The 26,941-nt window shown below is 36.8% G+C and overlaps 1 protein-coding gene across 2 annotated transcripts in view; it reads left to right on the top strand.

The window, feature by feature from the left end:
• SH3YL1 (SH3 and SYLF domain containing 1) overlaps nt 1-26,941 on the top strand; it is a 49,227-nt gene that overhangs the window by 11,794 nt on the left and 10,492 nt on the right. The window contains exons 2-9 of one of the 2 annotated variants that reach the window (XM_027640883.1): nt 1,475-1,585; nt 2,587-2,700; nt 3,204-3,268; nt 6,264-6,376; nt 8,768-8,896; nt 9,740-9,884; nt 10,554-10,626; nt 11,326-11,376. In XM_027640883.1, the coding sequence (XP_027496684.1) occupies nt 1,475-1,585; nt 2,587-2,700; nt 3,204-3,268; nt 6,264-6,376; nt 8,768-8,896; nt 9,740-9,884; nt 10,554-10,626; nt 11,326-11,376 (801 nt within the window). Of the gene's footprint in view, nt 1-1,474; nt 1,586-2,586; nt 2,701-3,203; nt 3,269-6,263; nt 6,377-8,767; nt 8,897-9,739; nt 9,903-10,553; nt 10,627-11,325; nt 11,377-26,941 lie in introns of both variants that reach the window. The other variant, XM_027640884.1, reaches the window with a different exon arrangement.

The raw sequence follows: 26,941 nt of genomic DNA, 5'->3' as shown, positions 1-26,941 counted from the left end.
TAGGCCACTTTCGACAGAATACTTTTTCTTTATACATGGTCTTTTCTATCTTTTTATGAATTTAAGAACAGTAGAATTTTGTGTAAATGCTGTCTCTAGTTTTTTTCAGAGACATGACATGAGACTAGGTATGTCTTTGGTCTGGCAATATATTCATGTGTTACCTGGGCAGTTTGCTGCTGATAAACTTGGAAATAGTGAGTATTGATATGTCCAGAGAGGAAAATAAGAATAATTTAAGTGATAGCTTTTAGGGATTTTAGTAGGTGTAACAATCAAGACTAACTCATATCTTTTTATCTACACTAAGGCGTCTTTTTGGAAATCTACAGGTGAAACATACTATTCATACATAAAATGGTATTTATACTGTTGCAGAATATTAATATTTTATATTACTTGTCTCTTTTCCGTCGTTGACTAATGACAGCATATCTGGTAGATCTGAGTGGGATCAATGCACTTCCATAGAATTTATGATTTCATGGATTTGGGTGGTAAATACCAAGATTTTTTGTGTCTGTTACTGTTGTCTGCAGCTTTATAAAGTAAACATAATTTATCTCTAGTATGTGCTTTTTCCTCAGTTGAAATGTACAACGAGCTTATGTTGGATCACATTAGAAAGAAAATATTGATAAGCCCTTCCACAGGAAGTAGATTTCTAAAGGAAATTTCTTGGTCTGAAACAGAATTTTATTCGCTTACAAAACATGCTGCAAGTTTAGCTCTATAAGAAAAGTGTCCTGAAGAGACGTGAACAATTTAGAGTTCACCGGTCAATAGTTGCCAATTTGAAGGACAGCAGAGTTCATGCTAGTACAGAGAAGAGCAATTAGAGTGATCAGTGATGGAGCAACTACCTTGAGGAGAGACTAAGGTTGAGACTCCTGAAAAAGTGGAGAAGGCTGGGGGCCCTGGCTATATATAAAGGCATGAAGGTAGTGGACAAGTTGAATGCATTAGGTGTTCACCAGAACCTGAGAGACTTGAGCTAGCAGGCATTAACTGTAACTAGTAAATTAATTTAAAATAGATCGCATATTTTTTTAAGTAGCAGGTGGTCAACTGGTGTAGCAAGAATTCTGAAGGCAGAGTATCAATAGGTTTGAAAAGGTATTAGACAAATTCATATGCAATACGCCCATAAACAAATAGAGACAGGAACAACTGAGGATGTATCTCCAACACCCTGTGGTTACCAGTGTGGATTCTGAGCAAGTACAAGAGAAATAGATTGGAAGAAATAGCTGGGCTTGTGGGTTTTTTTAAGTGGTGTCTTCCGTTAAAATTGTCAGAGGCAAAATGTGGGTCTGATACAGAAGATCATTTCTTATGCTTCCTGTTTCCGTGTCTCTGTGGTTTCCTCTTTATTTGTAAAGAATCAGTTTTCCTGTACAAATTATACTGGTTTTTTTGTATGAGATATCCTGAACTTACCATAGATATAATTTATTTCTTTCATGTTTTACAGTGAACAACCCTATACCTTCCAACCTGAAGTCAGAAGCTAAAAAGGCAGCTAAAATATTGCGAGAATTTACAGAAATAACTTCTAGAAATGGACCAGATAAAATCATACCTCGTGAGTAAAGAAAATGTTTTGATTCAGCTAAAATCTTCACCGCTCCCCTGTGTTGCAGTCATGCTCTCTTTATCAATTCTCTTTGCTTTCACTGACCACAACTTAGAGATGAATGAAGATTTCAGGTGCCATAGCTTCTTTGAAAATATTTTGGAAGTAAAGGGTTTCAGTTTGCTGTATTCGTAGCAGATGTTACTTACTGGGAGACATCTTTTGAATGTTTACAACCACAGGGTTCCTGCACTGGAAGGATGAATGGATGGACTGTCTCATGCCCACCCTGTAAATGTATGTTCTTAAGAGAGGAGCTAGAATAGTAGCTCTAGTTCTTGAATATCTGTATTTATTAAAATTAGCTAGACGACAATAAGTTGAAGTAAAGAGATTAGGGCACTGTTCTCATTTGATGCTGGTTTGACTTTTATTTGCTGCTGTCTTCTTTATTTTTGCAGTTATTACTCTGTGTTTCTCCTAGTGTCTTCCTCCATCTGGAGTTGCTGTTTGTGGCTTTGAATTCATAACTGTTATTTTCCGGAAGGTCTGCAGTAAGACTTGCAGGATGCTGACACTGTATTTGCCACTAACACTGCCTAATGATATAAGCTGATTAGGCTGTTGTATGTTGCTGTGATTTAAATTTGCACTCCCTCAGAAATTTGTGGAGATGAGATTCACTGCCTTTTTCTGTTTATCTTGCTAAGGGTACTGACACACTATGTGTGTGGCACTAAGCAAACTAACTCTTTATGAGCTAATCAGCACAGGTCAAGGAGTTGTGGCAGTATACAGGTTGTCACAGGCTAATATGACCTGCAGCTGACTTGTGGTTCACTTTGGAATGAAGGTGTCATTATCAGTTCAACTTCCTTCAGTTTTCTTTAAGCTCTTGCTTCGAGTATTTGACTCTTATGTGTCCAAAATTGTTAAATGTAGAGTTTTGTTTTCCCCTTCTCTTAGAACTTCTCTTCCAAGGTTTCGAATAAATGATTTTGCTGTTTCAGCTCACGTAATAGCTAAAGCCAAAGGCCTTGCAGTTTTGTCTGTTATCAAAGCTGGATTTTTGGTGACTGCTCGGGGAGGAAGTGGAATTGTATTAGCTCGTCTTCCTAATGGAAGTAAGTGGATATTTTCCTTTTGTAGTTCACAGGAGAATTAAAAGAAATAAAAATATTTTTTCTTTCGTTATTTCTTTTCATAGCATAAAGCGGGAAATGTGTGAGGAGTCAGGCCAGTAGGTGACAGTGCTTCGTTTGAAAGCTGTTTTCAAATTTTTGTACCTCTTCTGACCAGATGTAAATGCTTTCAGTATCTTAGTGTAAAAGGATGAAATAAAATAGTGCATAGTTTAAAACTCATTAGAAAAATTAATTATATCTGATTGGGAACAACTGTGTGATAAATAATTTGTAACAAAGATTTGTTTGGATTATGAGTGTTTGTATTTCTTAAATTCTTTCCTGTGGGATGAGGCATTATAGTTACATGACTCTATTGTAGTAGTTTTGAACATAGTTTTAAATAGAGAATTTGTTAGTGTTTTTTAACTGCAATAATAAAATGAGTATTTCTTGTGACATGTGGTTAAAATTCTGTAAATTTATCTTGTTTTGAATGACAGCCTGGTCTGCTCCTTCTGCAATAGGAATTGCTGGCCTTGGTGGTGGATTTGAAATTGGAATTGAGGTATGATTTTGCATTTGAAATACTTGTTGGTAACTTTTTTTGCAAGAAATTAAAATGCATTGACAAAGATCTAAATGCTAGTGAAATAGTAGAATCTACTTTTCTGTACAAAAAAAAGGTTATTATAAAATTCATTTATGCAAGACAAACAAAATAGGGGATTTGATCGTATCAGTCTAATTGTTTGAAGACATTTAGATGAAAAGAAGTGGCATAGCACTTGTTTCCTTGATTTCTCACTTCTAGAAACTTTCATGTATGGAAAGCTTCCTGTCAGTGTTCACATATAAGCCAATTGGAGTTAATTAAAACAGTATCCTATACATAATACTGTATAAAATGCTTTGTTAAAGAGCACAAGGACTCCATCTGGCAAGAAACAGTGAAAGGAACTGAAGGTGTAGTAAAATGGAGACTAGCTAATGTTACTGTACTTCTCGCATTTCCCACTCACACTTGTGGCTACTGACCATGACCCTTCAGTATGAAAGCACCAAAACTAGTGGTGCCCCTTCTGGATTGCTACAGAAGAGGAGCCAATTTCCAGACAACAGAAATAGTTAAGTAAAGGACTCTCAACATGTTCAGAGAAATCCTGGTGTGCTTAGTCCTGACAGCGCTCTACCTATTCTTCCCATTTCTTCTTTCACACAGCTCCTTCACACTTGTTTGTTTTCATCTTTCCTTCTCTTTCCCACACTAGTCTCCAGGCTCGTCCTTCTCTTTTTTTTTATGTTTAGCTTCTGTTCTACTTATTACCAAAGAACATCAGAGTAACAATATGTTGCCAACAAGATCTCTTGCAGTGGGCATTCTACTCCTCAGAAGAATCCACATATAGCTGATCTGGATGGTCCATGCCAGCCCCCAGCACATCTCCTACAACTAACCAGCTATCCCTGTCCTGGCAGCCACTCAGCCAGCATTCACATAATGAGCAACAGATCAGTGTTTTATTGTATCCTACTTGTTCACTGTGTGATCTCAGCCATTATTGCAGTGCATTTTTTAAAGGATGCTATGAATACAAAATCATTAAATTTTGTGAGGGATTTTCTTTGATTTTCATGACTACATGATCTGAATGCATTATAAAACATTCAGTTTGAGCCCCAGAGTTTGTTTCTTGTGGGATTTAAGGTTGGGGTTTTTTTCCTTTTAAGACAATGAAACAGACTATTCATATGCTTTGATTAATCTATAAAAAAATTTCCTTTAATCATCCCCATCGGATATTTTAAATAATGTAGCCGTTTACTGTTGACACTTAAGCAATTTCAATACAGAAGCTATTTGTGAGAGGTTTTTTTTCTGGGTAATATTGTGCTCTTCATTTGAAATTTTAGTCAGCTTACAAAATGCTCTTTCCTTACTGATATTATTATAACACAGTCTTATTTATTTCTTCTACAAAATATATGCTATTCAGAAATACCTGAGTGACCAAGGAGCCTAGAGTCCAATTTCAGCACTCTTTTAATCACATATAAACTTAAATGTTTTAGAAACTGGGAGAATTTTATTCCTGAAGGGAGATTACAGTTAACATAGTTGTAGTGGTAGTTATGGATGTTTTAAATAACACGAAGGAAATCACAGACTTCGGAAGTCACAGTGAACAAATTCGTACCTCAATTAAAGACCAATTTTAAAATTTATATAAATGCTTTCCTTGAAGGTTTTCTCACTATGGATTCACTTAGCTTTAGCAGTGGAATCATCCTCTTAATGAGTAAAAGGAAGTAGAGGTATCCTGAATGACATTCTTTCTCTATCCCTGGATGATTTTTATTTGGGATGGGGTGGAGGCTACCACAGGGGGCTAATAACAAAGACCTCTCATATGCTGTGTGTAATACTTCAGGGCCAGCCTTGTTTTGCAAATAATCTGGTATTTCCTCTTGTATTCCCTGCTGTCACTGTTTGGAATTTGGGGTAAGTTGAAAGTTTTTTCTGAACCTGGCTTTCAGTCAAGTCCACCAAATGAAAGATCAGGTACAATAGTCCTTGGGTAGTCAAGATACCTGTTGAAAAGATAATCTGTCACTGTTAGCTATTGAAGTGTAATCTGCTGTATTGAACAGGCTGACACTGCTGTAGTTTTGTGGGGGTTTTTACAACATTTAGTGTGTTTACTGAGCTTTCAGGTACAATAGAGAGATCTTCATAGGAGACTTATTGAAATTTATTAAATTGAAGAGTTACAGTTTTACAGTACTGATGGTAATAGGTATCAGCTTAAATAGTAGTAGGAGTACTTTGATACATGCATCTTATGTCAGAATTCAGGCAAAATAAAGTCTTTTAAAAATAGTGATTTTTTTTTCCATTTTACATCTTTTGAAAATACATTGCTACCTCTTCAGTTATTTAATTTAATAGGTTCTTGAAGGAACTGACTACATCTAGTGTTCAAGTCTTAAAAAGTTAGTTAATAATTCATACACGCGCACACACACACATGCACACACACATATTATATATAAAACCCCTGCCAAAACATAAAATTTTATCCATAGCAAGAAGACCTGTATCCTTTTTGCTTTTTATTCTTTGAACAATAATTTTTGTTAGTAATTTCTGTCTTGCTTTTATTAGTTTAATTATGGAAGGATCAAAATTATTTACATCTGAAAATGCCTTCATAATTGTTTGCATAAGCCATAGAAAATAAGAAATTGTTAATTAGGAAATTTTGAATTAAAATAGAGTTTCTGTTATAACTGTTGTTTATATCATACTGACCATATCAGCACTTAGAAAAAAATCAGTCAAATTTGATTAAAAAGTTAATTGGGAGGAATTTTTGTTTCAAAATACCTTGCAGAAAAAGAATCAACTTTGTTGTGAAAGCTGTTTCAAAAGAATCCTTTACAAGAAAGGAAGTGCTTCTCCTGTGCTATTCTTTCTTCTTAAAAAGCATAGTACAAAATAGTACATAGTAAAACATAATACAAAAACATAGTGCAAATACATACTATTTGATATTTCATAGGTTTCAGACTTAGTGATAATACTGAATCACGAAAGAGCAGTGGAAGCTTTTGCCAAAGGAGGGAATCTTACACTTGGAGGAAATCTTACTGTGGCAATTGGACCTCTGGGGAGGTGGGTAAAATACTTTCCTAATATGGGGTATATGGAAGATAATTTTAAAAGCTACATATAAACGTTGATGTGGCTTTTTTTACTATGTTACAGAACAAACTGGGCAACCTGTATGTTGACTGGACCATATTGTTCTTGCCAATCACTTTTTTCTCTTTTTTCTTTTTCTTTCCTGATTAAGTCATTTACTGGTAGAAGGAAAGTGTTCTGAGATTTACTCTCTTTGCAGGAGACTGCTTGGCTAGGCTCAATGAAGAACACAGATGCTACTGTGCCTGACAGAACTATTATTTTCATTAATGTGCGGGTCTGTGCTCTCTGTCACCACTGATCTGCCTGACAGTAAATAAAAACTACACCAAAAAATTTCTTTTAAACCTTTAAGTGATTAAGCCAGCTTACTTTGAAGGATGAGATGAAATAATCATAGAATAATTGAAATTGGAAACCAGATCGATACTCCAACCTTCTGCTTAAAGCAAGGTCTGTTATGACTTTAGATCATGTTGCTCAGTCCTTTTTTCCAGTTGGGTCTTGAAAATCTCCAAAGATGGAGACTGCTTGGTCTCTCTGGGCAACCTGCTCTTCTGGTCATCTGTTGTCATGGGGAAAAATTTTGCTTTATATCCAGTCGAAGCATTTCTTATTTCTATATATGTCCATAACATTTTATTCTTTTACCATACGCAGCTATAAGAGCCTGGCTTCATGTTCTTGATTACCTCTTCATAGATACTTGAAGCCTGCCATTAGGTTCCCCCTAAATCTTCTCTTCTCCAGGCTTACCAAGCCCAGTTGCCTCAAGCTCTCTTTATGGGACATGTGCCTCCTTATGTCTTTTTTTTTATCTTTTCTGACAAAATAAAAGGATGATACCTATTTCACAGAAGAGAGAGAGATCTGTGGGTCAGGGGAGGGCAATGAATGTCATCTGCCCTGCAAAGGCATTCAGTACACTGTCCTGCAACATGTCTGTGTCCAAGCTGGGACATAGGTCAGGGTGGGGCAGACTAGCAAACAATCGCTGACCAATTGCTATCTCAAACAGGCAAAGAACCAGGTTTGAAGAGCAGTGGTAAATGAGTCATGTTGTAGTCTGAAGCCAGGTTTCTGTGGAATTCCTCAGGAGACTCTTCTGGGACCTCTCCTGCTTGGTAGTTTTATCAATGACCTGGAGGAGCAGATGCAAAATATCCTCTTCAAGTTTGTGGATGACACCAAATCAGGAGGTGCAGCCAATACAGTTCAGAGTGGGGCTGCCATTCAGAGCAATGGACCTAGAGAGTGGGGAGGAAGGATCCAATAGGAAACCTCATGAAATTAAGGACAAGTGCTAAGTTCTACAACTCCAATTGGATGAACTCCTGCAGTTATGCAGGCAGAGCCAGCCAGGCTGGGCAGCTGCTCTGTTGAGAAGGTGCTGGGGTCCTCATGGGCAGTGGGCTGAGCCAGCAGTTGATTCCTGACGGAAAAGACAGTGAACAGTGTAGGGGGCTGCATCAACAGGACTGTACCAAGTAGATAAGGGGAGTGACTGTTCCCCTTTGCTTTACATTTCATAGACTGTGACTAGAATATTGTGTTCAGTTTCAGCCCTGAAGAAAGTAGTTTATAAACTAGAGCGTGTACAGTGAACAGCTACCTAAATAGCCAGGGACATGCAGCATGTGAACAATGAGGCTTGTTTAACCTAGATGAGAGAAGACCATGAAATCTTCTAAAGGACTGCATTCCCAACAGGGAATCACCAAGAAGATGGACCGCAGTTCTTTACTGAGGTGCATGGCAAGACAATGAGAGGTGGTAGTCATAAGGTTCTGTCTGGATATGACAAAAAAAATTTGACATTAACAAAATTGAGCACCGATACAGGTTGCTCAGAGTGAAATTATATCCTTAGAATTCATAAGAAACTGGCTACAAAAAGTCCAGACAGCCTGCTCTCAATTTGATGTTGTATCCATGCTGAGGTGACTGGCTGAAGTGTCTTCAAACCTAAAATGTGATCCTGGGTAGGACAAATACTATAATCTTCCAGATCTGTTGAGGTCTGATGAAGCCTTACTTGAATTATTTTGTACTGACCATAAAATCTAGAAGGATTTGAATATATTGAGTAGAGTTCCAGTCACCAATCCAAACATAATCTAATCATTTTAAAATGTTATTAAAATGTGGGTTAATACTTTTCAGAGGAAGCCTAATGGGAAGCATTCACATGAGGCACCATTGTTCTGTGCTTCAGAGGAAACCTTATCAAACCAATTAATTACTTTTTACTGGGTCCCATCTGAAAATAGGATTAAAGTAAAATAAAGAATGTAAAGAAAAAGACTGCTGTTCGTGCTACAAAGCCATATTGAAGAATATCAACCAAAATTTTTCTTCTAGAAACTTAGAAGGGGATGTTGCTCTAAGAAGCTCTGCGGCTGTCTATACATACTGCAAATCTCGAGGACTGTTTGCAGGTGTATCTCTAGAAGGAACCTGTTTAATCGAAAGGAAAGAAACAAATCGCAAGTAAGTTCTCTCCAAATCTAGAAGACCCTGAGATTAGCTCAGTTGGTTAGATCATAATGCTATAACTACAAGGTTGTGGGTTTGATCTCTGCATGGGCCATTCACTTAAGAGCTGGACTCAATGATCCTTGTGGGTCCCTTCCAACTCAGAATATTCTGTGATTCAGTGAAGGCATAGTGACAAAATTAACTAGGACACATTCAATTTGGAAAAAGAGTTTTTTCTATGAACATACTATGGTTGGTTTAGAGTTTTTGGGGGGACAAGGGTTTCTTCAATTTAGACATCTTGCAATGGGTATTGAGATGATGCTGAATGTTTAGAGATTATCTGTGGCAGGTTGACCTTTGCTAGACACCACGTGCCAATCGAGGTGCTTTGTCACTCCCGTTCCTCAATAGGATGGGACAAGAAAAAGTATGATGACAAACTCAAGAGTTGAGATAAAGGCAGTGAGATCACTTACCAGTCAAAAAAACCCCTTCAACATGGGGAAATTAGTTTAATTTATTGTCAGTTAATAAGAGGATAGGATAATGAGAAATAAGAACAAATCTAAAAAGCAACACCTTTCTCCCCACACCTTCCATCTTACTGGGCTCAACTTCACTCACAGCTTCACTACACCGTCCTCCCAAGCAGTGCAGGGGAATGGGGAATGAGGGTTGTGGTCAGTATTCCAAATTTACAGCATTGTACCAGTTCTGTCATTTCTCAATATATGATCAGCAGGAAAAATTCAGGGCCAGGGATTTAGAGGGAAAGCATTTGCACGAGGTGAATTTATCTAGAATTTGAAATGTAATAATTATCAAATACCTGACATCTTTTTTTTATATCAGGTTTTATGGGCAGGATATTCGTGCTAGTGCCATCCTGCTTGGTGATGTGCCTTTTCCTGCTCAAGCAGATGATCTTTATGAAACTCTAGCATCCTTCACTGAAGTGTATGAAAACGAAGAGCAAAAAAATAATCCAGGAAAATCTGTAAGGGAACAAAGAAGGGTTTGTGCAGTTCTTTTTCACATAGGCTTTTTCTGTTCCTGAACTGTTGCTAGTCTGTGTTAATGTTGATGTTCATGTGGCATTCTTAGCTTCTCTACTGGATGATTAAAGGTGTAGCAGATGCTGCACATTGCAGATGCTGCACATAATACATTTGTTCAAATATTCCCTTGATAGGCTCTTGTGGACAAGAATGTTGCTGGGTTTCCTTTGCATCCTCCAGAATAACAAAGTATATCCTTGTTTTATAATTGTACATTATCAAATCTGAGGTGACGAATAGAAATGTTTCATCAAATATTCCTAATCAAGTTAATTGCAGGTTGATGTGGATACTCTTAATTTTTCTGTTTTTTGTGTCTTCCATTCAAACAATCACATTTACAATGTAATACTAAGAGTGTAGAAGATGATTTCTTATAGATGTTGATATTACTGATAGACAATCATTTACTTTCAGCTTCATTAAACCTGTAGTGAATTACTTCAGTGTCATGTGTATGTCAGTAGTTTTTTGTATGCTTCTTGAGTGGAGAAAGAGTGATTTTAAATTTTTTTTCAGTGTAACTTCAGGGGCCTACTTCTAGGCCCTGAAGTCACAATCTATGTCCAGATGTGATGCAACATTTTGTAAAAATTTGTGTATTTTAGGTAAATGACCCACCTGCTAGACCATCATCTAGACCAGAGCCACCTAAACCTACTGTTAGACCTCCGCCACCAGGTTAAAATATTTTTATAATGATTAATTAATTCTCATTATAAAATTAGAGCACTAAAGCTCATTCATATTATGCATTTATTATAATAGCTGCCTCTATAAAAATGTTTTTTAATACTCTTTCTTGGACAGTGATCACTCAGGATAGTGCCATGAGTGATAAACCATAAAGGGTTTGTCTGTTTCCTTTATATTAACAAACCTTTTCTTTCTGACAGATTTGCTTTAGTGTTTTTATAGTTACAGATTCATATAATAGTTCGAAGGAAATATTCATGTTTCTTGGATGTGTAGAAGCACCACAATGAAACTTCATAGTAAAAAGAACAGTCCTTCTAGAAACCGCTAGTCCTAGTTCTAGAAACTTCTGGTTTCTAGAAATCAGAGTTTCTCCTTTAGGTTGTCAATATCTTTTAATTGGTAGGGGTCTTACAGTAGAGCAGAAGAGGCAGAATTTGGCTCTTTGGCAGTTTGTCTGGCAAAGTGCTTTCATTGAAAGTGAGACTTTACTGTGCATCTCCTGTTAACTTATTTTTCTAGTCAAGGATATAAGGTAAAGTCCTTATTTTTTAGTTCTGCACTGCTCCTTATATAACTGCAATCATTTAATAAATATTGAGCTTATATTAGAAAAGCAGTATACAAAATATAGCAATATATGTTAGCATGCCATGTAAGTTGCTGCTTTATTTTCTCTTCCAGCTAAAAAGAATACAAACAAACTTTACCCTGAACTTCCCAATGCATCTGAAGGTAAGTACTGAGCTTACACTAATGTTACTAATGCAGCGTGGAATCTGAGAAGTCCTAAAAGTACTTTGAAAGATACCTAAAAGTATTTTTCATTATTGTCTATGTGTTAAAATGAGATTCAGGTCTTGTATGCTCTCCTGAAAATATTCCATATACATCTTATTCCCTGGCTTTAGATTCCAACAACGATGTTCTTTTTCTGAACAGCAAAACTTCTTTTGTTTTATTCCGTGAGCTTGAAAAATGCACTGGAAGTAGTAAAATTGTTGTATGTTACCACCTACTAGCAATAAAAAAGAAATCTTATATAACAAGCTTCTGTTCAAGTCCTTATGCAATGTCCTATGATTTCTGTTTTAATATTAAAAGTCCTTCCATGGATCGTATCTGATTATGCTGACATAAGCACAGATTTACATTGCTTCTCGAGGTCTTTATGTTGAAATAATTCTGCATTATACTAAAGATACTACTTGTTTGTTGTTCTATTCCGATTTTCTTACATTTAAAGCAGTTTCAACTCTAATACAAGAATCTGACTGTCATATTTGCAATGTAACTCTTGAATGGTGGGGTCATCGTCTGAAAACTTAGGAAGAAGTTTTATTACAAAATAATTAGTTAGGTTCATTTACAGGAAAAAAGACTGTTAGCTGTTTCAAAGTCAGTGAAATAAATTGTTTCTCCCATGAAATATATTGATAAATAAATGTGTTAGTGGCTTCTGCTAGGATCAAAACCAAGACCGAAGCATTCCATGTTACATATCACAGAGCACCTACAGAATGGACAAGGGATCAGACCCAGCCAGCACGGGTTTATGAAGGGCAGGTCCTGTCTGACCAACCTGATCTCCTTTTATGATCAGGTGACCCCCCGGTGGATGAGGGGAAAGCTGTGGATGTGGTCTACCTGGACTTCAGCAAAGCCTTTGACACTGTCTCCCACAGCACACTCCTGAAAAAGCTGGCAGCCCAGGGGTTGGACAGGGGCACTCTGTGCTGGGTTAGGAACTGGCTGGAGGGCCAGGCCCAGAGAGTGCTGGTGAACGGTACTGCATCCAGTTGGCGGCTGGTCACTAGTGGTGTCCCCCAGGGATCAGTGTTGGGCCCGGTTCTGTTTAATATCTTTATCAATTATTTAGATGAGGGGATTGAGTCCAACATTAGCAAATTTGCAGATGACACTAAGTTGCAGGGGAGTGTCAATCAGCTGGAAGGCAGGAGGGCTCTGCAGAGGGACCTGGACAGACTGGAGAGTTGGGCTGATTCCAGCAGGATGAGTTCAACAAGGCCAAGTGCTGGGTCCTGCACTTTGGCCACAACAACCCCCTGCAGCGCTATGGGCTGGGGACAGAGTGGCTGCCCAGGGAAGTGGGTGTTGGATTCTCCGTCCCTGGAGGTTTTTAAGTTGAGACTGGATGTGGCACTTAGTGCCATGGTCTAGTAACCACGGTGATAGTGGATCAAGGGTTGGACTTGATGATCTCAGAGGTCCCTTCCAACCCAGCTGATTCTATGATTCTATGATATGTTTATATATATGAATATGTACTCACATTTTCACATATTGCGTGCCTCCTTGAAAATAAAATTAATCAAAATATCACTTTTTTACTTTTGCAAATAGAACTAAAATCAAGCTTGATTTTACAATGGAAAGTCTGTTTCAGGCAGAGAGTAATTAGAGGTTTTCACTAAAAATTAAGATAAATTGTATGTGGCATTGTCTTTACATTCCTTTTCATATCTTCTCTCCGCACATGTGGTTGATATGTGCGTCTATTGAGGCCACCAACGTAGGAGGATCTTAAGCTGAGCTTTTGATGTGACTTCCTGAGAATCAAAATTTGTTATTGTGTGGTAGGACTTTTACCAGGAGAACAATGATGCTCTAGTGGTCTGTACTCACTAACTATCATCCAGAAAGAAAGAAGATTTTGCCTTCTGGTCATTGAAACTAAGCTTTCTCAGTCTTAAAAAAGCCCTGACCAACTGAGAACAGGTTTCTAAAGCTTGCACACATTTGCTATATTGAAGGGAGTGTTCTTCTATTCAGGTTCAAGTGACAAGGTAAAAATCTTACAAAGCCATCTGTTGATGGCTTTCAAGATTTTTGAAATCCAAATATAGACTTAGTCTACTACTGAGGATTTATAACAAGTTCTAGAAATACACAAGCTTATCTTTGAGAAATGCAAGAGGCAGCAGAATCTTGTGTAAATGATTGCATGGTATAATTTGCTTTCTTTTGCAGATTATATTTCCATAGGTAACAGTTCAAACGCTGTCTGAATCCACAGGAGTACTATATGTTTCTGAAGGCTAAAGTTTTCTTATCACAGGGAGCAATCAAGGCTGAAGTCGGTTTCCATGAGTGTTTCAACACTATAGCCTATGTGCATGTTGATGGGAGGCTGGAAAAGAGTTTCAATCCCTTTCACATCAGAAACGAAGGGTGTACTAATGCTGGGGGATGCAATAGAAGGAGCCTTGAGGCCATACCCCCTGTCAATAATGTTTCTGACTGTTTGTAGTCCAAATTATTTCATCAGAGCTACCAAGCAGCTGTAGCATGTACTAGTCCATCTTTATTGCAGGAGTAGTGCTGCAACAGCTGTTTTTCTACAGTGAGCTGGAAAAAAAAATATCCAAAATTTTTGTGTCTTTCTAGTTTAAAAAATACATTTAGAGTATAGAAGAGTGAATGAATCTAATCTTTAGGAAGCTACATTTTAGGTATAATGGCTGATGCAGGGATAGGTTTTGATGTTGAGCAACAAGCTTGTCCAGGTTGCAAGGAATAAGAACTTGCCTTTGGTTGGGGAAGTTGGCATTGTGTTACCAAGATTTGGTTTTGCAACAGTTATACAAGTAGTAGAAAGATTGAAACATTAGTTCTTCTCATTAGACGGAAGAAGAGCTAGACTTGTGAATGAAACATTTTTAATTATTTTCTGTGGACCTGAATTATCTAGATAAGTAATGTAATATAACCTATTTCAAATGTAAAAAGAATGATAAATGAAAAACATGGTTTTCTAAATTGATAATGTGATACTTGAACTCAGATGCAAGGAGATTGTTTTCATGTAACTGAATAGTGCTTAAGGTAATGCATTTAGTTGTAAAACGAGGTTCAGTAATGCCTTAAATGTTTCCAGAAACTTGGGAATACCACAGATTTTATTTAAATGCAATTTAAAAATTGGAGAGACCTTTTACAATTCTGGGAAATAAAAACCCAAAACAACCACAACAAAAACCCACAACAAACTAATAGCTGATACAGTTATTGTGATTCAGTGATGTATGAAGTTTCTATAGTAGTAGAGATTTTTCTGGAGACTGTTTAAATAAAGAAACTAGATTTGCTTATGAGTATGAAAGTTCATGCCTCCTCCCTTACTAGAATTAGGGATTTGCGTCTTCATTTTTCTAGTTGTCCCCTCTTTGTTGTAAAATCTACTGAAAGAGCTGACTGGTCCTTCTAAACTTTACTACCACAATCTAGCTTTTATTTTTCTGGGCACATGATTTCTTTGGAGTTCTGCACCATGTTTGTAAGACAAACGACTCCTGATTCTTGAGCGACTACTTGGACATTGTAGACTCAGGAGAAGTTTATTTTACTAGGACAATTTTTTTAGACACATTAGGTTCATAGTTTGTTACACTAGACTATCTAATTCTAAATATTAGTTTTTCATTATTGTTATGATTTCTAGTTTTTTTGTGCTTGGGTTTCTGCCATGGAGCAGCAAGTAATGAAACATGTAGATAAGTGGTTACTTGACTTACTTGCCTATCCTCTTAACAGTTTGCTGAATAATGTACAATTCTGAAAATGTGACAGTGATGTGGTTTCCCAGCTGAAGTGGTAGGAGCAAGAGTAGTGATCTGCTAGCAAAAATAGGAGCTGGGTTGAGGTGAATGTTTGTGAGAACTGAATCGTTAACAGGCAATTTGTTCAAATCAGATATCAGATTTTTTTTTTCACTTTTTCTTCAACTCAGCTAATCAGAAAAGGACTGTTTCACGTGTTTGGAAAAGAATCACTTAAAATTGCCAAGATGCTGAAACAATCAGGAAATAGACTTGAGACAGAAGTGGGGATGAAAATGCAAGAAAGTTTTTCCTTCCAATCAGTGTTCTTTCACTGTTCATTCACAATTCTCAAAAGTCAATATGGGTTTGAATTCTTACAATACTGTAAGACAAAATGCTCATACCAAACACAAAATCATTTCTTTTGCTAACAGTGTAAGTATTTTATCATAATTTGGAGAAAATAATGATGCTGTATGCATTTTTTAAGCAGTCATATGATTTACTTAAAAACGCTGTAAGAACTTGTGGCTGTGAAGCCTAAGTGTTCAAGGATTTTTTTTTCTAGATTTTTCTCAGAAACACTGGCTTTCTTATCTCCCACAAGTACTTGAGCTAAATATTTTTAAATTTTATCTTGAGCAAAAAAATATATGCCCTCTTGCTTTGATTTTTGAACTGAATTAATTATCTATCTGCAGATATTGAACTCTTTAGCTATTGTGCATAAAATCAGCACACCCAAAATTGATTACAGTAAAATTAAAGAAAAAAAACCTAAAATATTAATTGTATCTAGGTTTTTTCCTGCAGAAACCTTTAACTTTGAAAATAAAATAAAATATTAACAGATTCTTATTGTCCCATTAGACATATATTTGTATTCATGCATACTGAAAGCAGAGCTGTATCAAGCATACTGATGAAGACACAGAAGCAGATGACAAATTTGTCACTGTTTTTAAGAAGCTAAAACACCACTTCTTCCTTCAATGATAATCTGAGTGATTTGTGAAACTCATTATTAAAAATTTATGCTTTCCCATATGAATTTGTCTGCAGCTTTTAGACAATGTTTGTTGTGGCTTTCTTCACTATATTAAAGAGCACTTCCCTACCCAGAGGGGCTTTTTTTTGTTCCCTTCTTGTTTCCCTTTGAGACATTTGAACTGTAATCAAATCACTTTTTGGTCTTCCTTGATCTTTCTCTTGATGATAAACAGATTGATGAGCTCCTTGTCATAAGTCATTTTCTCTTTCCTCTCAAATTTTAAGTAGTGTTAAAAATAGCAAATTCTGAGTTGTGAACTCACTGAGATCAGTAAGATTTGGGCTCCTAAAAGCTCTAATGAATTTGGACTAAACTTCAGTCCTTATCTTTTTTATTATTTATTTATTCATTTATTTTAACCTTCTTGCACGTTACTAATCTATGTTAAAACACAATATCAACCCTTTTTGATTTGGTGGTACCATGAGGTGGTAAATTCAGTCTGTGTTAGCTAAATCCATCTCAGAGATGCTGCTTTTCATTGTTACAGTTCTCCAGTAACCAAGTCTGGCCCAGTTCTCCACAATTTCCGAGATGATCTGTGTTTCTTTCAGTAATCTATGAATGCCAGATGGTTCAGTGAATCTGTGAAAATCTGTTTCCTGAGAGAATTCCAAGACAGATTTTCATGCCGTCTGAAATATATTTTGTCAAGCAAACTTGAGGGTCTGTATGTGAATTTGCTTTTCTTAGTACGTTTTTGTGGCCAGTCAAAAATGTGTTAAATAAGCCAACACAATTATATGGACTAAGAATTCATAGACTGCTTCTGAGGTAAAAAGATTTTTAAAAAAATCTGTTTTACAGCTCTCTGAGGGCAATAATATAATTTTTACTTGTGAATTCACCTCCTGTTTCACTTATTTTATTTGCATGCCTGTTCTGCAGTTCAGTTTCCATCTGACTTATTATCTTGTTATTTTTAGAGCTACTACCCACTAGGATAATATTGCTCAAAATTGAAAAAGAAAATATGACCTGGAACATGGACACCATTCTAGCAGTCTCTGCATTAATTAATACCTCTAATTATGTGTACTGCTGAGCTTGTTTAACACAGTGTAATGAAACAATGGAATTTTTAGTTAGAACTGATGAAAGCAAACATCATTGTGTGTGCTTGCAACTTTAAAATAGGCTTGCTTTGCTAAATATGCATTGAGGCAGTCATTTTATTTTTTTTATATGCTTCTCAACTTAGGTTTAACAAAACTTATTTTAGAACAACTCAAATTTAACTGGAAATCTAGCATACAATTATTTGTATCAGCTGTGCAGTTCCACGTTTAGAAATACCCACTGACAAAAAATTTTGACAAGTGTGCTATAAGAAAAATGTGTGTCCAAATCTCCTCTTGATGAGTGACGTTTGACTTGGGCATTTTTGTTTTCATTAAGACTAAACACCACAACAGGAAAGTAAAAATATTTCATCTGAAGCCAATAAAATTCAGCTGTCTCTGTGGTCTCAGGCTAACTTCTTCCCAGTATATTACCTGAATTTTTGTTTTTCTATGTTGTCAGAAAGCATATCCTTAAAGTCTACCTTTCTGGGATATTGTCAGCGTTTCAGCATTTTCTTCTTTCAGTCTCTTCTGGATCAAGATTATTTAAAATGATGTAATCATTCTGAAGTTTCCTTTGCCAACTTGAATTGTAGTTAAACTGAATTAAAAGACTTTAAGTAAGATTACTAAGTGGGTTTTTTGTACCTGATATCTGCATAGACCTGGAATCCAGAACCTATTGTTTTTAAGGATGGGAGAAGACTTCATGGTTCACCGTGAAGGGAAGAATCCATTTTGCTTTTAAATTGGATATTTAAATGATTTAAATTTAAATCATCCATGGAAACATGATAAAATCAGATATGTGCATATTCCCTTAGGTACTCTGGATATGTGCTGTGTATTTGAAACTGGAAAAAGGGCCACTTTTTATTCTTCTGTTTATTAATTACTCCTTTTCCAAGAAAGGAAGAGATTTGCTGTAGGATCAAGTAGAACTGTTTCACATTGTAAGGAAGCACCCTCATTAAGCTGTGCAGTAATCTGCTCCTTCTATACTATAATTTGATGAGGAACTCTAGCAGATTATAAACTGTACAATCAGTAAGGCAGCTCAGTGCGACAAATAGGTATTTGTTTTACAAAATTTTTACAAAGTGAGATATTTCTGCCATGTTTCTGCCATAATCCTTCATGACATCGTCTACTAATTTTGTAAACTAAAGTATGGGAGTTTTCGTTTTGTTTTAAGCATTTTAACTAAGCTTGGTCTATTTTTGTGTTTTTCGTGGCAAGACTTGTGACATGTTTATATTTAGTTACCAGAAAAATAAAACATCCATCTGGTGGTTCCCCACAGTATTCATTTTCTTGCTATTATGAGCTCTTTCTTAATACTAACCAAACCTAGGAAATCCCAGGAAATTATTTTTGAGGCTATTTTTATCCCTGATTCACTTTTACTAGGATCGTACTATTACCATCATGAATGTGATAAGTCAGATAATCAAGCTGCTTATGGCTTATGTTGTGGCAAGCTGGGAGGAAATATGTAGCATGCAGGACTTCACTGGCCATACTGAAACAAAGAACTTGATGTATATAATCAGCTAACTCAAAATACAACACGGCACAGAGAGATTGAGGTCAGACATGCTAGAATGAAATTGGGGTCTTCCTGATGTGTACATGCGTGGGCAGAGAGCTGTTGTGCTAAATATGAAACAGATACTCTGGCATGAGTAACTATTTTTTCTTGGCATTTTTTGATGACTGGAATAAAAATTTGGAAATTAGAGCTAAAGCATAGAAAATTTCAGTGCAATCTATGCTTATTTTTTAAGTGTAAAACACCATTAAAGCAATAATTCTGATTCATAGCATTAAAATATGAAATTCTTCACAGTAACATACGAATGTTAAATGGTACAGGTTAAAATCTTGTCTGAAGCCATTGTAACACAGAGAGATTAATGCTTTACTGTATTTGTAAAATATATGCTTAAAAAGCTTTTTCAAAGCTGTATACTGTATTAGTATTGTCTTTGTGTTGTTGAAGTAGTAGGACAAAAGCAAGTTTAAATTGCTTTCCTATCTATTTATCTAGAAAAGCCTTTGGGAGTATGGGAGCTTGTGCTTCATTAATAGTAATAGAAGCCAAACAAAAATGTTGACTACCTCAAGGAAGTGATAGATACACAGAATTTCTATCCAGACTGTGGTAAAATGCCTTGTGCATGATTGACATGAGACAAAAGCTAATAGTGTTCTAAGGAATGGCGATCTTTTTGCAGTAAAGGGTAGAGGGATGCTTTATCAATCCATCTTGATAGCAGAGACAAAAACATCTAATTTATACTAAATGCTAAGGGAAGATTCTGATAATACTTTCCTTTCTTTGGAAATTGATTACTTTTTACCCCAGTTGAGTACCCACTTTAAATATATTTTTCCACTAGCAGTAGAATTAAGTGCCACGGTTCCCCAAAAAGTGATGTGTTCTCTATCATGATGGGACCTGGAGTCCTACATCTACCATAGCTATGCTGGTTCAGCGTTACGTCTTGCAGATCCTCCAAAATTAGTATGAGAAATAACTGTTCTAGAAATGGTGCAATAATGGTTCTCACTTTTACAAAAAGACAAGGTTTCAAGAAACTTCTTACCTGTTCATGGGGAAGTCTATCAAGGATTGCATCAAGGCTTCTCTGGTTACATTCCGTTGGGTTTCTCTTTCTCATTAGCAATCTTATTACCATATTAGGCAACCTCAACTGAAAATTACTCCCGTGGAAAGGAAGTGAAGTATTAATTTTTCCATGTACTATGAGACTTGAACCCCTCTTCCCCCTTTTCCCTCAATGGTGCATGTTTGTACTTTTAGAAACTCCTTTGCTCTTTAGCAAGGAAGGTGTCAAAAGAAGATTAAAAATAAGAAAAATAGAAAACTCCTCTGCAAGGAAAAATGGAATGGAAAAACTAGCTCTGGTACACAGTTTTATGTATTAGTCCCTGCCGTAAGGTTCAGACTGTGTCTTCTCTACTCCTGCCAGTTCTACCGTTTGTCAACAACTACAGAAGGATGAGGAAGAATTTGAGATTAGTGGTACAGCTGGGTATGGGACAGTAGAGAAAGTCTGGAGGTACTGTTGGGGGAAAAATCTGTCTTCACATTTGTTGCATGTTGGGCAAATTTGAGTTAGTGGCTGAATGCCATCTGGAAGCTTGAATTTCCTCATGCTTGAACTAAGGGATATTTTTTTTCACAAATGTAGTTACTGTAGGCTTTTTCTTTTGGAAGAGCATCTACACATCCAATATTCCACTTGACTTAAAAGCATACATAGCATTTCATCATGTTCATAGAAGTATGAAAAATACTGTTAATACCATTTTTAAATTTCAACTGAAAATTCCAGAACTATTTGTTGTTTCATTTCAATAACTTTATCATAACTGTACTTTTTGGCCAGGCCAATGTAGCAAGTATTCTGCAGAGTTTGGCTCTGCTCAGCTGGAAAGTGTAACATGAACCGTAGGTGATGATGACAGTCCAAGATGCTTCATCCTCCTGGTGGTGGAAGTTGCAGGTTGCAGAATTTTCACTGGTCAGTTTAGGCTCTAGTTCATGGGTTTGTGCTGTTTCTAATTCTTACTGAGGTTGTTCTGTGATGAATAGGGGTATCTACCTTTCTCCTTCCAGTTTAGACTGTGATAGAATGATTACAGGATTGCACCGTGGGACACTGTAAGTGGAAGTACAATTACTTGGGTCACCATTTGGCAGAGGAGAGGAACATCTATTGAATACCTTTTGAAGTTATTACTTGATGGAGCTTGTGGTATAGGTAAAGTTAATAATGACTGTACTGGTGTTGGAGTAACATAAAAGCAATGAAAATAAGTAACTGTGGCAAGAATAAATCCTAACATAGATACCAGCAGCCCTTGAGCCCCTTAGCACAACCAAAGTTAACAAAGAGTTTTCTATACATTGCAGGTGTTCATATAATATAAATGTTTTCATGAAAGTGCTAGACTTCTTATTAAGACAGTTAGCAGATACTCACTAGTTCCTGTTACAGAAAGCAGTTTCTGAATCTCCCATAATTACTTGAAACTTCTTCCTGCTTTTCATCTATATTTTTTCTTAGAAAGATTAAATCATTTTTTTTTCTCATGCTTTCCTGTTCTTTAGCTAAAATACTTTTCTGTCTGATTTCTTTGTCTGGTAGTAGTAACCTCTTTCATTTGTGAAGCTGTGAAATAACCTCTTTCTTTCTCTGAAGCTCATTTTGATGTCCCCTTGAAAACAGGTTTTATGTTCTTGGTCATCTACTTTCTCAACCAGTTTAAAATATTGATGATGAGGACTGTGAACAGACCTTCAGATGAGGCCTTTTACAATAATATTATTTGGTATGTTTCCATATGAAATACCTCTTCGTCTCATATAATTTTATTATTTTTTACCATTTTTCTAACCAGTCCAGAGAAGTATTTCTCTGTGCAAGGCTGAAATTATAAAATTTCAATCACAAAACACTTCCCTAGAAAACGAGCAGAAACTATATAGAATTGTTGCATTTACTACTTTTTTTTTCTTGAGGCTGTAGATTGTTTCCTAGACTAGAGTAAAAGCTAAGACTTCTATCGAGTGAACTAGCTTATGTGCCAATAATACCATTTGAATCTGACAGTACAGAGATTTGAGAATCAAAATGCAGAGACAGTATATTCAGGTTGAGATGCTAACTTGGTGTATGTAGAGGAAACATGGAGAAGCTTGTCAACATAAAAGATCTGCAAATCATTCCTAAATCATCAGTTTGACCTGAATAAAACAGAGCTCAGTTCTTGTCACTGTACTTTACTTTTCAGAACATGAAAGTTATGCACCTCAGCTTTTGCAGTGTGATTTCATCACAGACATTATTTGCATTAATGTAGTCTTGAACATGATAAAACCCTTGACATTGATACAGTTTATTTGACCATTTCAGTTTGAATTAAAATGTAATTATTTTTTGAAAAGTCAGAAAAATCCAAAAAGTAATCAGCAAAAGTATTGTTATGGAATTGACTCTTGCAAGCAGGAGGTGGGGAGTTTTGTATCCTAAATATCAAATACATCCACAGATGCTTAACAAAAAAAGGCACTTCTTTAATGCAAAAGCTGAGTGTGCTGAAACAAAGATAGAAAGCATTCCATCAGCACATGAAGATGATGAACCAGCATGTTCTCTACTAGGCCAGAAACTCAAAACCAGCGAAATACGTTTTATACTGAATGAGCTAAATTTGCACAGTAACTTAAACTTTAAATATAGTCGAGTCTGTTTCAACCATCAGTTTTGTTTGCTAGACATGACACTGTTCAGTAGCGGCATGAGTTGGTGACTTGGAATCTGCTTTGAAAGGATCCATTTCCGGCTTATATAGAAGAGGTCAAAAATACTTGAGCCATTTTCTGGGTTTTGTGAACCTCTTATATTAAAAGTGTGTATAATACCTCCATTCCATACATACAAATTTTCAGCTGATGATGAATTTCTCATCTGTTGAGGCTTTGGAGCAAAATTGAGGGTGGTGTACCTTGGTATGGAACATCTCTGGCTAACTTTGCTTTGAACAGTTTTTTTCCAGCCACCATTTCTTTGTTAAGGGAGAATGTAGTTATTAAGTTATTCTGAAAATCAACTGGAAGGCTTTGTAACACTGGAAACCTGGACAAAGTACCCAGTTGAAGTAATATATAACATCTATCTTGGCAACTAATTCAGAAAATAGGGTTGGCTGAGACAGTCCCCATGGAAGAGGAAGAGGGCTTAACATTTCATTTTGCTCTCCTTTCAAGAAGTGGGGTATACGTTTAGTACCAAGGCATACTAAAGAGTGTAGTTCCTGGAATTATACGGGCCTTCCTTGATATTATCCATGTACTTTGAACACATATTCCACCGAATAAAGGAAAACATTGTACCCTTCTTTAAATAGGGTGGGAAGGAGGACCCCAGTAACTACAGACCTTTCAGCCTCACCCCCGTGCCTGGGAAGATCATGGAACAGATCCTCCTACAAGCTATGCTAAGGTACATGGAGAACAGGGAGGTGATTCAAGAAAGTCAGCATGGTATTACCAAGGGCAAGTCCTACCTGACCAACCCAGTGGCCTTCTATGATGGAGTGATTTCATCAGTGGACAAAGGAAGGGCTACAGATGTCATTTCTCTCAACTTCTGTGAAACCTTTGACGTGATCCCACATAACATCCTTCTCTCTAAATTGGAGACATGGATTTGATGGGTGGACTGTTTGATGAATAAGATTTGGTTGGATTGTCACATCCAGAGTCCTGATGGACATCAGTGACAAGTGGTGTCCCTTGGGGGTCCATATTGGGACAAGTGTTATTTAATGTCTTCATTAATGACCTAGATGAAGGGATCGAGTGCACCCTCAGCAAATTAGCAGATGACACCACGCTGAGTGGTGCAGTTGACACACCTGAAGGATGGGATGCCATCCAGAGGGACCTGGACGAACTTGAGAAGTGGGCCCAGGGGAACCTCATGAGATTTAACAAGACCAAGTGCAAGGTGCTGCACTTGAGTCAGGGCAACCCCCAGTATCAATACAGGCTGGAGGATGAACAGATCGAGAGCAGCCCTGCTGAGAAGGACTTGGGGGTCCTGGTGGATGAGAGGCTGGATATGAGCTGGCAATGTGCACTCACAGCCCAGAAAGCCAGACATGTCCTGGACTGCATCAAAAGCAACATGGTCAGCAGGTCAAGGAAGGGGATTCTGCCCCTCCAGTCTGGTCTTGTGAGGCCCCACCTGGAGTGCTGCATCCAGCTCTAGGGTTCCCAGCACAAGAAGGGCATCAACCTGTTGGAGCAAGTCCAGAGGAGGCCACCAATTTGATTAGAGGGGTGGAGCACCTCTCCTATGGGGAAAGGCTGAGAGAGTTGGGGTTGTTCAACCTGGAGAAGGGAAGGCTTTGGGGTGACCTAGCTGTCTGTCAGTACTCAAAGGGGACCTACAAGAGAGATAAAGAAGGACTTTTTACAAGGGCAAGTAGGAATGACTGCTGGGGGGGATGACTTCAAACTAAGAGAGGATAGGTTTGTATTAGATATTTAGAAGAAAGTCTTTACTGTGAGGGTGGTGAGGCACTGGCACAGGTTGCCCAGAGAAGTTGTGGATGCCCTGCCTCTGAAAGCATTCAAGGCCAGGTTGGGTGGGGACCTGAACAAACCCGATCTAGTGGAAGGTGTCCCTGCTCATGGCAGGGGGGTTGGAACTGTATGAACTTCCAACCCAAGCCATTCTGTGATTCTTTGATTTTGAAATTGCTTAAATCTACAGCTGCTGTAACAAAACAGGCATCATGTGTTCTGGGTATAGAACAATTCTTTGCCCATAAGTGACAGAGAGCAATGAAACTCATGTTTTCTCTCCCTCTTCAGAGCAGGTTTTTGTAACTGATAGCAAAATAGGCATTTATGGGGCATTTAAGGAATACTGTTTTACCACAGTGATAGTGCAGCTCACTTACCCCCAAAAGTCCATCCTTGTTTCTTAGACATGAAGAATTGATTATTTTCAGATTTCGATGTTGAATTTAAATATTTTGAGTTTCTTAAGAAGCTTTTTTATTTTCCAGAAAGTAAAGTGGTTTTGTTTACTTACCCAAAAAAGCCATATTTGACAAAAAAAAACCAGCTAAGGCAAGAGATTATTTGTTCTGAGTGTGATTTGCTGAATATCATGTCTCCTGACCTTTGATCAGATGAGCATTATTGGAGATTATTTGGATCAATGGTGGCATATGACATACTTCCAGTATCTGTACAGAATATATCTGATTATAGCAGATTAGTACCTGTAGATATAAAATGTCAAATCTACTGTGCATATTTAGGCCTTCCCAAACATCTGTTCAGTGAGATCTGAGATTGTTGTTTTGTGTATGGTGAGGGGTTTTTGAGGTGAGTCTACTTTAAAAAAAAAATTTAAAAAGCCATTAAGGAAATTAGTAGTTTAATCCAAATAGAACATTTGTATTTCACTTATGTTTGTTTTCACTTGTTTTGTGATTTGTCCAGAAACTAAAACGAAATTTGTAAGTAGATATACATCTGTTCTGCTCTAGAAGCTGAGATAAACCCCCTTTTGTCTTAAACTAAAAGCTGAGAGGTGAGAGCTAAGAGTATGGAAAATGAGCACATTAGGTGGAGAAAAGAGCTCATCTGTATACTAGTGTGATTCAATAACTGAAATTATTTTCATGACTTCTAGTATTTAGGATAGAGATAGGCTACTATTTTTCTTTCTAAATGAGAGTTGTTTGAAGACTTTTTAAGTAGCCATTAGAATGTGTAATATTTTGTTGCCATATAAGGTAATTTAAATGAAATAATTTCCCTTGCTTTGTTTCTAAGGAGACAAGTTTAGCATACATGTATACTTTCAGATACTGAAAAATTTCTGAGATTGCTTTTAGAATATCAACAAAGTGTGTCTTCAGTTGTTCCTTTGTTCTAATTCATAGTGTGACTCATTAGACTTATTACGATCAAGACCACGGTCAATTCACATATTTTGAATTTAAACTTTTCATTTATTCATATAATTTCCTAGTATTCATTCCTGATTTAAAATGGTTTAAGACAATTATAAAATGTAATAGTGACCTAAGGTGTGAGATCCTTAACATTAAACTGAGCAGCTTTCAGAAAATTGGTCTGTTAAATAATTAGTGGTTTCCTCAAAAACCGAGCACTAAACTGTTTATTATATCTTGTTGCCACACACCCCCTCTCAGTTCCCTTCCAGTGCTTCTTTGACTATCCCTGATGCAATTCACCTAAGAAATCAAATCTCTGTAGGGCATTACTTTATGTTCATAAGTTATTTTCATAGCTGCTCTTCTACAAAATAGTTCAGAAATAGACTTAAAATGTAATGGAAACCAAGAAGGTAAGTTTAGATATAGTAAAAGGTCGATACTCCCCAGTATGACTGATTATACATAACCAAGACATTGGATTTGCCTCATTCTTGAAAAAGGTGCTGTATCACTGAGGCTATTAGTACTTTCAGCTTTATAATTCTTCAGAGAAAAGAGAGATGAAGAATTAGCATTGTATTGAACAACACACCATCCAATTTCTCTGTGTTGGTGGTCCAGTACACAATTAATGCTTTGACTTCAGCTTGATTAATGCTTTTCTTAACTATTTTCTAAATTAATATCAACAGGTCAGTTTTAGGCCTGTTTCCTTAGACTCCTTGAAACAGCTGCACCTTTTACATCATGTGCTCATATTTCTTCTTACAGTCAGGGAACACATAAAAGCACTAATCGCAAAGACATATTTATTTTCCCTCCTAACTTTGCACCTCTCTAGTTTTCTGTTTGCTAGCTTCCTTTTTTTGTTGTTATTTTTTTGTAACCTTGGAATAGGTTCCATTGTTGTACACAGAGATTTCTCTCCTTTCAGAAGTGACTAATATTAGAGCACTTTGTAGAACCAATGACTTTTTGTTGGATTAACACTCATCAATTTAATGAGTAACATCTATGTTCAATATTGTATTATGTTGTATTGTAATATGGCCCTGGGTTTACAGTTCTGGGATACGGAATACATCCATTTGTATTCAAGATCTCTC

The sequence above is a fragment of the Corapipo altera genome, unplaced genomic scaffold, assembly GCF_003945725.1.
Source record: "Corapipo altera isolate COAL_440 unplaced genomic scaffold, ASM394572v1 46, whole genome shotgun sequence".
In the NCBI taxonomy this organism is placed as follows: Eukaryota; Metazoa; Chordata; class Aves; order Passeriformes; family Pipridae; genus Corapipo; species Corapipo altera.
This window is presented reverse-complemented; position numbering and strand designations above follow the sequence as displayed.